The 16,165-nt window shown below is 39.5% G+C and overlaps 1 protein-coding gene across 3 annotated transcripts in view; it reads left to right on the forward strand.

The window, feature by feature from the left end:
* The first annotated feature begins 2 nt into the window (after window positions 1-2).
* The window catches only part of PRORP (protein only RNase P catalytic subunit), a 134,550-nt gene continuing 118,387 nt past the window's right edge, over window positions 3-16,165 (forward strand). The window contains exons 1-5 of one of the 3 annotated variants that reach the window (XM_055555768.1): window positions 3-112; window positions 459-573; window positions 890-2,155; window positions 4,508-4,555; window positions 5,038-5,170. In XM_055555768.1, the coding sequence (XP_055411743.1) occupies window positions 1,167-2,155; window positions 4,508-4,555; window positions 5,038-5,170 (1,170 nt within the window). In that variant the 5' untranslated portion in view covers window positions 3-112; window positions 459-573; window positions 890-1,166. Of the gene's footprint in view, window positions 574-637; window positions 769-889; window positions 2,156-4,507; window positions 4,556-5,037; window positions 5,171-16,165 lie in introns of those variants that run through there. The other 2 variants (XM_055555770.1, XM_055555769.1) reach the window with 2 other exon arrangements.

The following is a 16,165-nucleotide window of genomic DNA, read 5'->3' on the forward strand; positions in this document are numbered from 1 at the left end:
CCAGTCCCGTAAAAAGTCATGAAGGCCGCGTAACTGCCATCTTGGACGCGGGCGGAAGTGGGGTAAATCGATCCCAGAGGCCACTGCGGAGAACACCACAATCAGGCTAACGGTAGGGATGCGGTTACAACAGGGAGGGCAGACGTGAAAAAGAAAAGCTGCTTCCTTAAAGCAGCTTCCCAGCCTCTCCATGCTTGATTCTAAAGGCGCCGGATAAGGGAGCCCGCGCTTTTATTTCATCTTGGCCCTTTGGCACATGTGCATCACGTGACCCAGGGGTTCCCTTGGCTCCTCCGGCTGGATGGAAGAGCTTTCTAATTTCACAGTTTCTTTTCATTGTTTATTGCGGATATCTGGAGGCTTTAAATGCTCCCTGAATGTAACAGGTGGGCTCAGCAGCCGCCTGTACCCTCTCCTGCCACTAAAATGCTCACAAGTCGCCTTTTTCTCGCCTCCAGGCGGGACGGAACGCCTGCGACCAGCTTAGCCACGCCTCCGCGGCAGGGGCCGTCGCGGTGCATTGTGGACGCCGTAGTTTCGCCGCTAATGGTTGCACACAGCGTGAGTGATGAGGTGGGTGATGGAATCTAGTGAACTTCGTTTGTGACTGACCCGTACACAGAGGGGGTGCCCTCGTGGACTTCTCTTCCTTGTGTCTCTGGCTCGGCTCTCTTACCGCCCCCTCTCATCCCCCCATTTGAAGAGTTTGGCGGCCAGGGCCCTTAGACTTGGGCTTTAGCCTCTTCCTTAGCTACGGGTGGGCCTGAGGTAGGAGGCTTCCGACTCCTCGCCCCTTATGCAGCCTATGTCCCATGGGTTCCTGCCCCTTTTTAAGAAGAGGGGTGTTCCGCGTGAGTCAGCTGGCGGGTCTTTGTGCTTTTTCTCTCAGGTTCGCTGACTGGAATATAAGAGGCAGCAGAGGATTCCTGCTCTGTCTCCTAGTCCTGGAACTTGCGAGAGAGGTTGGATATCCCCATACCCTTGTTTAATGGAAAGAACTCAACCAAGCTTCGTTGCTGCTAGCTCCCAAAGCATTTGATTTGTGAGAAGCTGAAAATCGCCTTGTAGAAAATTGCCCTTCGATTCTCCGCCCTCAGCCACCAGTCTGCAGAAGTTGGGACTTTTTGAACATCTTTCTCACAATCTAGTGCTGATTTAACTGCATAATGACTTTCTGTTTCACTGGTATTCGAAGCTTTCCTAAGCTTTGGAAGAGCAACTCATACCTTGGGCTAAGTTCAAGTCACTCTTACCTCTCTCTCTTTCTCAAAGACTGTTATGGCATCAGGAATCAAGAGAAGTGGTTTTCTGTTAAAACGATGTTTGCACAAAATACCAAAGCAATGAACCTGCTGATTGCCAAGGCCAGATGTGTCAGGAAACTAGATGAGGGTAGTAATAAGCAAGTTTCTGCTGATTCTTCTCACATGTTTGCAGCTGGAGCGGCTAAGAAGAGATCACAGATGAATCCTTCTAGTAAAGGTTCTGTCTTGCCACCTGTGAAGAATATTATTCAGCTCCCGACAAAACCTTTGAACTCAGAGGAGTGGGATAAACTTAAGGAAGAGTTCAAAGAAAAGGCTAACTTTGAAAATTGGATTATTTTGCAGATGGTTAAATGCCATAGCTCTGTAGATGTAGCCAAATCTGTGCTGGCCTGGGTAGCTGCAAAAAACAATGGTATTGTAGGTTATGATTTACTGGTCAAGTATTTGTATCTCTGTGTTTTTCATAAGCAGACATCAGAAATTATTGATGTCTATGAAATCATGAAAGCCAGATACAAGCGTTTAGAATCTGGAGCCTACACTCTTCTCATGCGGGGATTAATCTATACAGACAGATGGAGAGAGGCCTTGCTGCTGTTAGAAGACCTCAAAAAAGTCATGATTCCTTCAAGAAAGAACTATGATGACTGTATCGAGGGAGCCCTGTTTCATCAAGATGTAAATGTAGCTTGGAATTTGTATCAGGAGCTGTTAAGTCATGATATTGTTCCTATGTTGGAAACTTTAAAAGCCTTCTTTGATTTTGGAAAAGACATGAAAGATGATCAGTATTCAAACAAACTGCACAATATTCTTTTGTATCTAAGAAATAATCAACTTTATCCTGGGGAGTCATTTGCACATAGTATAAAAACATGGTTTGAGAGGTAATTCTGATTTCTGTTTATATGTGTATTTTTATTTTAATACTGATATCTAAAAGTAGCCTCTTCCTTTTTTTTTTTAATTAGTTGCTGAGGATTGTTCTATTCAGATTATATATTTTTTTCTCTTAGTAAGATTGTTTCCCCTTTAAGACAGTTTTCTTTCTCTTTGAAAAACCTATTGTGATAATCTCTGTTCATCACATAAAAGGGAGATTATAGAACACTTGTTGTTTTTATGTATTTTTTCCTTTTAGAAGGTTCATTTGTTTTCTGAGGTGTCTAGTATATGAGTACGTACTTGTGGCTGGAGTTCATAGCAAGAAAACTGGAGCTGTCTTTGGGTTATATTACTATTTTCAGAAGTTCTTCTGAAACCTAATTGTGATTGGTATAATGTATATAATGTGCATATATATTCTGTTTACTGTCTGCATTTCACCAACTTGAGTAGTTAGAGCAGAGAGAGGGATCCTGCTTAAACCTCATATGCATTAAAAAAGAAAATCTTCATCCGTCCTGGTTTTGCTGCTGCTGCTAAGTCGCTTCAGTCATGTCCGACTCTGTGCGACACCATAGACTGCAGCCCACCAGGCTCCCCCGTCCCTGGGATTCTCCAGGCAAGAAAACTGGAGTGAGTTGCCATCTCCTTCTCCAATGCATGAAAATGAAAAGTGAGAGTGAAGTCACTCAGTCGTGTCTGACTCCTAGCGACCCCATGGATTGCAGCCCACCAGGCCCCTCCATCCATACTGGAGTGGGTTGCCATTGCCTTCTCCGGTCCTGGGTTTTTTTGTTTTTTTTTTTTTTTTTAATTTTATTTTATTTTTTAAACTTTACATAATTGTATTAGTTTTGCCAAATATCAAATATCCTGGTTTTGATCATACATATGTGACTACTCACTCCAAAACTCTCTCCTTTGCTTTCCTTCATGTTATCAGCTTGATGGTCTTTTGTTCTTTATTTCTTTACTGCTAATTTGCCTCAGGCTTTTTCCTACTGGTTCTTTCCTTTCATCTCTGTTTTCCTCTTGCTTTTCTACTATATGTTATTTTTACAGAGCTTTGCAGTAGCAATCATGCTTAATTATCTTTCTTACCACATTTATTGAATATCTGCAGAGGAACTAGATAATGACAGTCTTTGAAGGCCAAGGATTTTGGATTTTATTCTGTTATCAAGAATGCTGGTCTTGGAGTAGTTTTTAAAAGATGATGCTAAAGCAGTGAGAAAAGAAGATTGGAGAGGGATTAAGATTTGAAACAGGGAGATCTGTTTGGAAGCAATTGTAGATTTGAGTAAGGAATGATGAGATCTTGAATTAAGAACTGAGAAAGGAGAGAAGGCCGTAGAATTGATAGGAATTGATGAGGCTTCTCTGGTGGCTCAGTGGTAAAGAATCCACCTGCCAGTGCTGGAAACACTCGTTGGATCCCTGATCCAGGAGATCCCACAGGCCGCAGAGCAACTAAGCCCTTGCACCACGACTAACTAGAGCCTATGCTTTAGAGCCTGTGAGCCGCAACTACTGATGCCGCACACTCTAGAGCCCATTCCACAAAGAGTAGCCACCACAGTGAGAAGTCCTTGCCCACTGCAACTAGCGAGTTTCCCCTGCTCGCTGCAACTGAAGAAAAGCCCACGCAGCATCAAAGACCCAGCACAGCCCACCTCCCCCCCGCAAAAAATGATGGTAGTGTATGAAAGAGGAAAGAAGAAAGGATAAGTTGATTGAGCAAATAAATGAATAAGTAGTTTTGAATGCCTCCAGTTTTAGACTAAGCACTGTGGGTGTTTTGTGATGTAAGATCTATTATAATGGCATTCATGAGCTAATTGGGAATGCAGTAGTAGACATTTATCTAAGAATGGTGAATAAAATTTGATAGTGTAAGAGAAAGAATAACTCTGGGTCACGAACAATCTCTGGCAGCTTTATGGAGAAGGTTAGAGTTGAGTTTTTTCTTTTAATTTGGCTGTGCTGGGTCTTAGTTGCAGCATGTGGGAACTAGTTCCCTGACCAGGGATAGAACCTGGGCCTCCTGCATTGGGAGTGCAGTCTTAGCCACTTGACCACCAAGGAAGTCCCTAGAGTTGAGTTTTGTGTAGAAGTTATAGCTCCTTTCTGGGTAGGTCCTGTGAAGGTAAATTTAGACTTAAAGATGAGGGTCAGATGATGAGAGAAGCAGCAAAGAGGAGATCCAGAGTAGTGTACCATCGCTAAGCATCCATTCTTCTAATCGAACTGTTCTAAGAAAATATCCCAAACTTTTCAGAGCTCTTTCCTACAATTAATATCTTTCAGTAGGGATCTGACCCTCTGGTGATTTGGTTTTGCAATTTTTTTTGTAGTATTCCTGGAGAACAATGGAAAGGACAATTTACCACAATCCAGCAAAGGTAAAGACCCATGTTTTATTTTTAATCTGTTCAATTCAGGTTTAGTAGGTTATGTTGCTACTGGTTAAAAAGAATTTAAGAACATCATAGAAATAGGATAGATTACGTTACTTAGGATTGACAAAAAGGTCATATTTCGCATTTGGAGAATTTGCAGTATCCAAAACAGTTTTCTTGGTAGGTGCTGTGAGCCTGGTGTGATTTCTCTGACATGTTTTCCCTACAAATTTGGGCCCAGTTGTGTTTTAAGAATGACTTTAAAAACTTTATCTGGAGGTCAGCAGTCTACTCTTTTGGCTTTTTCTGGGACACTAATTTGTTATATTGTCTGGGTTGCAAAAAATGAGATGTGTATGATAATCACAAAGGTTATGATGTTCTTTTTCTAAATTACCTTCAAATTTTCTCGTGTCCTAGAATTATTCATTTTAGAAAAAGTTATTTCCCTGGACATTCTTTAACACATTCATTTGTAATTACAGTGGTCAGTGTTTGGGCTGTGGAAAAACTGTAGAGTCTATTCACCTGAGTTCAGAAGAGTATGAATTTCTCAAGGAAAAAATCATGAGGGATGTTATAGATGGAGGTGACCAATACAAAAAGACGACACCTCAGGTGAGTCTGGGACAGGTCTTAACTTCATTCTTGGATTGCTTGTCTGGAGGAGAGGTTGACAATTTTTTTCTCTAAGAGACTAGATAGTAAATGTTTTAGACTTTGTAGGTCATAATGTCTCTGATGCAACTTTGCTACTCTGCTGTTGTAGTGAAAACAGCCACAGACAGTACATAAATGAATACAGTAAAACTGTATTCATGAAGATAAGTCATGGGCTGGATTTTTTCGGCTGGCCATAGTTGCCAACCCTTAGGAGAGATTGCTTTAGACTTTCATAGAATAATTGGGTTAGACTATCATCCATCTGTTGAGTTCAATTCTATTTCATCTGGGCACAAGTGCTCAATAGATGGTTATTCTTTGTGTAAGTGCTTCCAAAAGATGTTTTTAATAAAATTCCATGAAAACAGGTTTCTCATAAGTTTTCTAGTCAAGACAGTCTAAGATAACTTGACTCTTTTTCTTCTTCATATTGAATTTGTTTATTCTTGAAGTCATTCTTAATAGATGTATTTTGCTAATCTTCAGTATTTTATGCTGGTTTACTAAGATTAAGTTGAAGTAAAATGCTTTGACCTTGGGGGGAGGCTGGCCTGTCATCTTACTGAATGCTCTTTCTCCAAATACCAAATAAAAAGAAGTGTAAAGTGTTCTGCCTTCTCACTTTGACTTAAAATTGTTAGAAAATGCTAATATGAAGACCTTTGATCCTCAGAATGAAGTCAAAATTGGGTCCTTGAAAACATTATGTTCATTTTATGGAATACCTTTTAGCTGACTTTATTGATAAAATTATAGTTAACATTTATTAAATGATGCTTAGAGCTTTATATTCATTATCTTATATCTCATTTCATCTTTACACTACCCTGTAAGATGTTGGTTTATTTCTGTATTACAGATAGAGTGATTGAGACTTTGCGAGGTTAAATCTGCCCTAGGATGCTCCGCTAATAAAATTAGGTCATAGTGACCCCCACATTTTTGCCTTTACACTCTGCTGCCTCTCATTGAATGAAAATTTAGTTTGTAGTTCTGTATGTACTTGACAGCTGACTGGCTGTAGCAGTTCTTAATGCCTTGGGAATTTCTGCCAGCTAAACTGATTTAAACAAATTTCTTTCTCTCATCCAACATCTATTGAACACTTATGTGTATCTTCTGAAGTAAATGTTAAGATAGATGCAGGATTGTGTAAATCATGCTGTTTGCTCCTAAAGACTTAACCATTTCTGTTGTGGGTTAGTTGAATATTCTTCCCATCCTCCAACTTTTTATTTATGAAAAATTTCAACATAAAACAAAGGTAAAAAAAAAAAACCCACAAAGGACACATACTCTTCATCTAGAATAACCAGTTATTATTCCACATATGTTTTCTCTCTGTGTGTTTTTATAAACCATTTAAAAGTAAGTTGTAGACATATTACCTTAAATATATCAGTATGTATCTTTTTTGTTTGTTTGGTTTTAGCTGCACCTCTGTTCCCCAACCAGGGACTGAATTCGAGCCATGGCCGTGAAAGCAGAGTCCTAACCACTGGACCACCAGGGAACTCCTTGTATCTTCTAAGAATAAGAACATTCTGTATAACTAAATGCTGTTATCACATTTAAGAGCCTTAACATTAATTCAGTGGCATTTTAGTAAAGACCACATATTCAAATTTTTCCAGTTCCCCCAAAATGTATTTTAAAACATTTTTCTCTTACCCAGGATTCAATCAAGATTCACTTACTGCTTTTGGCTGTTCGTGTCTCTAAATCCAGAGCTGGCCTCTCTGTCTTTTTTTGTTTTTATGACATTGATTTTTTATAAAGTCTAGGTGGTTTGTCTTGTTCAGGGCTTCTCATACTTTGTACCTCAGAGTCACTTAAGGATCTGTTGAAAATGCAAATTATGATTCACTTGTCCCAAGAGGAACCTGAGATTCTGTCTTCTGAACAAGTGCTCAGGTGATGGAATTCTGGTTTTTGGACCACTTTTGAGTAACAAGACTGTGGATTAATTGTCTGATTGCTTTCTCTCCATTAATTCAGTTTATAAGCTTTTGGAGTGTATTACATAGACGATGCTATGTGCTTCTTAGTGCATTACAGCAGCCACATAATATCAGGTTGCTATCTATTGCTGATGCTGTTTGAGCACTTGATTAAGGAGGCGACTGCCAGATATCTCCATTGTAAAGGCTCATTTTTTTCCCTTTATAATTTCCCTTTGTAATTTTTGTAATTAAAAGTTAAGTAATCTGTGGAGTAATAGTTCAAAACTATGTAGATATTCTGTAACCCGTTAACACCTCACCCAGTGTTTTTTGCAACATGAAAATGAATTCTGCCTTTGGAAGGATGCAAAGTGATGATTTTCTGGTTATTTCATAAAAAAAAAAAAATGAATGGGGTTAGATTCCATTACCGTCATCATTCTTTTTGTTGCTCAAATTTTCCCAAATTTGGCCTGTGGGAACCTCTTGCAATCCAGCTTATCTGTCTCTTTGAGACTCTTTCATGCACTCCCCCCCAATATACACATCAATTTGGGGGCACTTCTATGCTTTCTGGCACAAGATATCCTAGGCTTTTACCTTGAATAGCTTCTGCCTCAGTCATGGAATCACTAGTTGAATACTTTTGTTTAACACTCTCAATGGCTAAACTCTTAGTTTCAGCATGTGGGATATAGTTCCCTGATCAGGGATCAAATTTGGGCCCCCTGCACTGGGAGCTTGGACTTAGCTGGACCAGAAGAGAAGTCCCCCATCATAATTCCTTTTTAACAATATCACTGTAAGTCTAGATTAGTAGAAGGAAGATTTGTTAGTTTTTTTTCCTTACAGAGACTGAGACTCTGGAGCAAACCTTCTCCTTGGAGAGTGTTCTACTACAGAAGCTTCAGGCTCCAGACTGGTGAGATTAGTAAAGAATAATCATACATTTGGTTACCAGTAATTCACAAAGCAACTGAATATATTCACAGAAGGATTGGGACATTTTATGACAAGGGAAATTTTCTCCCTTTCTCTTTCCATTCTCCCCTTTCCCTCCTGTAGCTCCCTAAATCTGTATCCCATTTTTTATTTTTTGTCATCCACCTTTCATCTTAACATAAGAACATTGCCACCATTTATGGAATGATTACCTTATGTCAAGCACTTTTAGACCTGTTAAACTCAGCACGTAACAGTCTTGAAAGGATATCACCCATTTGAAGATGGGGAAGCTCAGGATCAGAACCATATCCATGGTTAACAGGCAGTGAAGGAAAACATACGGCTGGATTGGTTCGGAATTTAGCTTTTGTACAATAGTATTGGTGAAGCAGAAGGGACAGACTTGGATCCAGATAATTTCTGGTAGATTGAAGTAGTACCAACTCTTTCTGAGACTAAGTAAGTAAGTGTTAGTTGCTCAGTCATGCCCAACTCTTTGCTGTTGTTATTCAGTCGATAAGTTGTGTCTGACTGTTTGTGACCCCATGGACTGCAGCATGCTAGGCTTCCCTGTCCCTCACCATCTCCCAGAGTCTGCCCAAGTTCATGTCCATTGAATTGGTGATGCCATACAACCATCTTATCCTTTGTTGTCCTCTTCTGCCTTCAGTCTTTCCCGGCATCAGGGTCTCTTCCAGTGAATTGGCTCTTTGCATCAGGTGGCCAAAACATTGGAGCCTCAGCTTCAGTTTCAGTCCTTCCAGTGAGTATTCAGGATTTAGGAGACAAGAGAGACAAGTGGACTGGAGGCTCACTGAGTTTGGAGAGCAAGTATAAAGGGAGTGAGAGTGATCAGTGTCCACTAGGTATTTGATCTGGGAGATAGAGGGCTCTAGATGACAAAAGCCATGGTATGAGAGTTAAGCAGATGAAGAAACTGAGAGGCCTAACGTGCTAGGTGGTCATCCACAAAGCTAATTACAGTGTCCATGGGATAATTTTAAAAAATAATAATTGCAACCACATTATAGAATGCTTATCAGGTGCCTGGCACTGCACTTTTTCCCTTAGGCTGGCAATGAAGACTGTGAGTTGGAGGCCAAATTCTTGATAAATGTACAGGTCACGGGAACAACACAGGTCACAGCTAAGAGGAGTCAGCAAACCATGGCCCACAGACGAAGAGTAGCCTACTGCTTGTTTTTGTAAATTAAGTATTATTGGAGCATAGCCACACTCATTCACTTAGGTTCAGGTGTATATCAGTATATTGCTCTTTGCTTTATTGTGTTTTGTTTTTTTTTACAAATTGGAAATTTGTGGTAGCTGCACTGAGCAAGTCTACTGGTGCCATTTTTCCAACAACATTTGCTTGCTTTATGTCTTTGTGACACATTTTGGTAAGCCATGCAATATTTCAGACTTTTTCATTTTTATTGTGTTTGTTAGGGTGATCCGTTGATGTTACTATTGCAAAAAGATGACTCACTGAAGGCTCAGATGATGGTTAGCATTTTTTAGCAATGAAGTATTTTTAAATTGAGGTATATACATCATTTTTAAAAGATATGCTATTGCACACTGAATAAACTAAAGTATAATGTAAATGTAATATTTTAATACATACTGGGAAACCAGAAAATTTGTATGACTCACATCATTGTGATATTGCTTTATTGTGGGGATCTGGGACCAAATCAGACAGGTATGCTGGTCTCTTCTGTGGCTTCCTGTGCCCTGCAGAGTTGGGAAGGTACAAAAGAGACCAGCTCACAGAACCTAAATTATTTACCATCTGGCCTTTTACAGAAAACAATTTACTGACCCCTGGTCTAGATGAACCTCATGAACCTCAGTTGAGGTGGAAAAGTAGCAACTTTGAAGGTTTGGCAGGGACTTGGAGAGGGCCTCTCTTTCCCTCTCAATTCTATAGCGTGCTTTTTTTTTTTTAATGTGGGAACTTGGTTCACTGACCAGGGACTCAAACCCCTGCCCCCTTGGGAGTACAGAGTCTTAACCACTGGACCACCAGGGAAGTCTCTTATAGCATGCTTTGAGAGAATGATTAGATACCACTTAAGAATAAGTAAGGAGTCATTGATGACCATAAGAAGAGGGATATCAGTAGTACACTGGGGGCCAAAGCCATCCAGGTTATTGTAACTCAGTGAACACACATTGAGGGTGAACTCTTCTTTTGAGAAGCTTGGATGAAAAGAAGACAGATGGGATAGTGGTGGCTTGAGTTTGATAGAGGTCAAGGAAGGGTTTAGGGAGGGGTGAGAGATGTGCATACTCATAGAATGAAGTAAGAGTTCTTAGTAAAGATAAGTGTTGAATAAGCAGGGCAAGTAAGGAGAGAATGGATGAAAAGGTTCAGAAGTAGGAAGGGTTGACAAAAAGAGCACAGATAGGGAGGTTAGAAATGGAAGAAACTTCTTTGAGACTAGAAAAGAAAGTGAGGATGGATGTAGATACAGATAAATATATAGATAGGAGGCGAGAAGACGGAAGGAAATGACATCTGCTGTGTTAAATGGGGTGCATGGTGAGAGACGGGCATCCATGCAGGACTAAAGAGAATGAAGAGGCTTGGGGTGGTTCTTGAGAGGAGTGGTCCTTGAGAGATGCCAACTCCAGCAGAAGGATGTGGCAAGGGATGGGTGCTGAGATTTGAATCAGTGAATTTGTAGACATTACTGTGCATGAGTATGTGGTTTAGTACTTTGCCAACAGAGCTTGACTCATCTAGAGTGGTAGTAGTGAAGACAAAATGCACCGTTGGTTCAGATTTTGGGTTTTGTTGGTTAGTTGTAGCAACGTAACAGGGAGCAAGGGAAGGTAGTCCTGATAGAATAGTGAACACCATCATCATGGGACCCAGACCAGATAGGAAAGGAAGGCAGGCCAGAGAGCACTTGTCTGGGAGGGCTCCAGGGCCTTGCAGTCTCACGTGGAGCAAAAGAGGAGATACTGTGCCAGTAAGGGAATGAAAGCTAAAAGGCTGAAATCGGAGAGCAGGTGAATAAAAATTTGAGGTTAAAATTTCAGAGGACAAGCCATCCTGAGCCCTGTCCCGATCCAGGGGGTGCTCTCCAAGAGTGTGGCCTGTGCCCCAGGATAAAGTTCAGCTGCAGAGTGTCATTGCCCAAAGGTTCTTCATCTTGTGGTTTTTTGGGGTTTTTTTTTGCTTACTATGTGTGTTAATTTGCTAGAGCTGCCATAACAAAATACAATAGACAGAGTGGTTTAAATAACAGAAATTTATTTTTGCACAGTTCCAAGATCAAGGTATAGGCAGGTTTGGTTTCTCCTGAAGTTTTTTTCCTTTCCTTGGCTTGCAGATGGTCCTTGGTTTGTTCTCATAAAGACCTCCTCTGTGCCAGGGCATCCCAGGTGTGTCTTTATGTGTCCGAATTTCTTTTTCACTTGAGAACATCAGTCAGGTTGGATTCGGGCTCATCCTTATGATTTCATTTCATGTTAATCTCCTTTAAAGTCCTTATATTCAAATGCAGTCACCTTAAGAGGTGCTAAGCATTAGGACTTCAATTTGAGGATTCTGAGGAGGCCATAGTTCAGTCTATAAATACCATTCATTGCAAATATGTATTAAAACTGTATTGTGTTCAGCATTTTAAATTATTTTGTACTAGGAGTAAACAGCTGGAACGTCTTTCAATATTACTTTTAAAAGCTTGTTTATAATTTGGGAATGTGAGGTATAAAGCATGGAGTAAGTACTAATCCATGTTGAGTTTGCTTGCTTTAAAAATTTATAGTTTCAGCTGATCTCCATAAGTATCCAAAAAGAGCATTATCAAAATTGTTTCAGGTTAATGAAACTATCACAACATTGTCTGTTTATCAGCTATACCCCAAAACAAAATAAAAAGTTAAAAAAAAAAATGATTTCAGGTTTATATGTTTTTACCAAGAAGTACTCTTTTGTTCAAAAGAAAATAAATGAAATGGTACCCTTTAATGAAATGGTTCTCATCCAGGGCTACTTGTTAGAATAGTTTAGGGGATGTTTAAAAATCACTGATGGAAACTTACCTGGCAATCTAGTGGTTAAGACTCTGAGCTTCTATTGCAGGGGCATAGGTTTCTAAGCTATTGTGAGTAATGTTACGAACATGGGTGTACAGATATCTGTTTGAGACCTTGCTTGCAATTTTTTGGGTATATACTGGGAAGTGGAATTGCTGGATCATATGTTATGTCTATTTTTAATATTTTGAGGAATCTCCATACTATGTTCTGTACATAACACAGTAGCTGTATTATAGATATATTACATTCACCCCAATAGAGCACAAGGGTTCCAATTTCTTCACATCCTTGCCAACACTGGTGGTTTTTCTTTTCCTTTTGGTAGTAGCTATCCTAATGAGTGTGAGGTGGTATCTCATAGTTTTGATTTGCATTCTCTAATGATTAGTGATCATTTCATGTGCTTATTGGCAATTCATCCATCTTCTTTGGAGAAATGTCTGTTCAAGTCCTTTGCCCATTTTTGAATGGGAGTTGGAGTTTTGTTGTTGAGTAGGTTTTTCTGTATATTTTGACATATATTGATCCCTATGTACTATCTGCAGATATTTTCTCCCATTCTGTGGGTTGCCTTTTTTTATTCTGATAGTGTTTTCTGATGAACAAAATTTTTAAAATTATCATGAAGTCCAGTTTGTTATTTTTTCATTTCCTGTGCCTTTGGCATCATATCTAAGAAAATCATTGCCAAATCCAGTGTTGTAAAGCTTTTGTTCTGTTTTCATCCCTAAGAGTTTAATTACTTTAGATCTTATATTTAGGGTCCTAGATCCATTTCGAGTTAATTTTTGTATACAGTATTTGGAAAGGGTTGAACTTATTTTTTGTGTGTGTGAGTGGGTAGCCAGTTTTCTCAGCACTGTTCGTAGCTGTCCTTTCCCAGTTGAATGGTCTTAACATTCTTGTTAAAAGTCATTCTTAACATATATAGGAGGATCTGAATTTATTTCTGTTCCATTGGCCTGTATGTCTATTTTTATGCCAAAATTACACTATTTTTAATTACTGTGGCTTTGTAGTAAGTTTTGAAATCATTAAGTATGAATCCTCTGGTTTTGTTTTTCAAGATTGTTTCAGCTCTTCAGGATCCCTTGAGAGTCCATATGAACATTAGTTAGTTATTTTAAAACAAATGCGTTTTATTTTTTGGCTGTTCTGAGTCTTCTTTTGCAGTTGGCAGACTTTCTAATTGCAGTGCTTGTCTTCCCTAACTGTGGCGCATGGGCTTAGTTGTCCCACGGCGTGTGGGATCTCAGTTCCTTCCCTTTCCATGGAAACTTGCTTTCCCTGAATTGCACGGCATATTCTTAATCATTAACCAGATTAAGGGTCAACCTGGGGGACCACCAGGAAAGTCCCCCATAGGAATTTTAGGATGGGTTTTTCTGTTTCTGCAAAAAAAGGTCATTGGGATATTGATAGGGATTGTATTGAATCTGTAGATTGCTTTCGTAGTGTTGACTTTTAACAATATTAAGTCTTCTGATCCATGAGCATGGAATTTGTTTCCATTTATTTATGCCTTTACTCTTTCAGCAGTGTTTTGTAGTTTTCATTGTACAAGTTTTTCACCTCCTTGGTTATGTTTATTCCCAGGAATTTTATTCTTTTTTATGCTGTTATAAATAGAATTGTTTCTGTAGTTTTCTTTTCAGATTGTTCATTATTTATAGAAATGCAACTGATTCTTGTGTGTTGACTTTATAGTGTCTTACTTTGCTGAATTGATTTATTACTTCTCTGTGTGTGTGTGTGTAATCTTTATGGTTTTCTGTATAAAAGATCATATCATCTGCAAACAAAGATAATTTTACATCTTCTTTTCCAATTTGGGTACCTTTTATTTCTTTTTCTTGCTTAATTGCTCCAGCTTGAACTTGCAATAAGTAGAAGTGGTACAAGGGGTAGGGACATCCTTCCCTTGGTCCTGATCTGGTCCTGAGGAAAAGCTTTCAGTCTTTTACCACTGAGTATGATGTTGACTGCTGGTTTTTATATATGGCTTTTATGTTGAGTTAGTTTCCTTCTATTGCTAGTTTGTCTAGTTTTTTTAAAGAGTGTTAAATTTTGTTAAATGCTTTTTTCTTTGTTATTTGAGATGATCACGTGTTATTCTGTCATTTTGTTTATGTGGTGTATTGTATTGATCAGTGTTCATATATTGAAACAGCCTTGCATTTCAGGAATACATCCCACTTAGTCATGGTGTATAAATCCTTTTAACATGCTGCTGAATTCTGCTCGTTAGTATTTTGTTGAAGATTTTTGCATCAGTGTTCATAGTTTTCCTTTCTTGTAGCATAAAGACACTGTAGTATTAATGTAATGCTGGCCTTGTAGAATGAGAAGTATTCCTTCCTCTTTAATTTTTTGGAAAAGTTTAAGAAGATTGGTATTTGTTCTCCTTTAAATGTTTAGTGAAATTCACCAGTGAATCATCAGATCCAGGACATTTTTTTGAGAGATTTTTTAAATTAATAATTCACTCTACTTACTCATTATAGTATATATTCAAATTTTCTTTTTCTTGATGATTATGCCTGTTTGTTTGCACTTCTGTGACTGGAAGCAGCAGTCTGCAATCAGAGCACAAATCCCCAATATTTGGAGGACAAGGTCCTTTTTGCCCACCCTGGCTCCCATAAGCTGTGTGTAGACTGCTTTAGGAACATGTATACATACTGTGTGGGTTGGGGTGAGAGATGGGTAGCTATTGCTGTTCAGAGAGGTAAAACTGATGAAATTAACCACAATTCATCATTTAAGGCTTCCCCTGAAAGTTGCAAGCGTTTAACAGGCTTCAGAGTTGCCAAGTGGTTACAGAGTCAGACAGAGATTCTGTCAATGCACTGTTGTCTAGTCTTTCTAGGGAGACTGATTTCTGGTGCACTTTTCTCTGCCATCTTCTCTTCAAATTGATGAATTTTGACACATGGAGAAGGTGGCGCTATTGGTAAAGAACCTGTCTGCCTAATGCAGGAGATGGAAGAGACACAGGTTTGATCCCTGGGTTGGGAAGATCCTTGGAGAAGGGCATGGCAACCCACACCAGTATTCTTGCCTGGAGACTTCCTATAGCCTGGAGACTTCCTATAGCCTGGTGGGCTATAGTCTATAGGATCGCAGAGTCGGATATGACTGAAGCGACTTCACACACATGCACGTATACACCTGTGGAACTGTCAGCACTATCAAGATAATGAATATATCTGTCAATGTCAAAAGTGTGCTGCCACTTTATAATGACCCCCTTCTGTACCCACCCACTGTTCACTCTTGCCACCTCAGATAAACACCGTAGGAATCATATTATATAATCTTTTTTGTATGATTTCTTTAATTCATAATTGAGATTTCACTTACATTTTATGCCTCAATCATTGATTCATTTTAATTGCTGAATAGTATTCCACTGTGAAAAGGGCTTCCCTGGTGGCTCAGAGGTTAAAGCATCTGCCTGCAATGCGGGAGACCTGGGTCCTGTCCCTGGGTCGGGAAGATCCCCTGGAGAAGGAAATGGCAACCCACTCCAGTATTCTTGCCTGGAGAATCCCATGGATGGAGGAATTCCACTACATGGAATTCCACTGTGTGGCTATACCACAGTTTTGTATAGTCATTGACCTGTTGATGGGTGTTTGGGTTATTTCCAGTTTGAGGCTCTTAAAAATAAAGCTAATAACATTTTGTACACGTCTGTGCACTTTCTGCTTTTGTATTTGTTTCCTAGGGGTGGTGTAACCAAGTTCTTCAGCTTGAGTAGCTTAAAGTGACTGGCATTCATTATCTCACAGTTCTGGAGGCCAGAAGTCTGAAATCAGGGTGTTGACAGGACCATTTTCCTTCTGAAGACTCTGGGGGAGCTTATCCCCTTTTCCTGGCTTCAGAAGCTCCCAGCTTTTGGCAGTCCTCGCTGTCTGTTGGCTTTTAACTGAATCACTCTACTCTCTGCCTCCTCTTCTCTGGGTGTCATCTTTTCTTGTAAGAACATAGGACCTACTTTACA

This window comes from Bubalus kerabau, chromosome 19 (assembly GCF_029407905.1).
Source record: "Bubalus kerabau isolate K-KA32 ecotype Philippines breed swamp buffalo chromosome 19, PCC_UOA_SB_1v2, whole genome shotgun sequence".
NCBI classification, from domain to species: domain Eukaryota; kingdom Metazoa; phylum Chordata; class Mammalia; order Artiodactyla; family Bovidae; genus Bubalus; species Bubalus kerabau.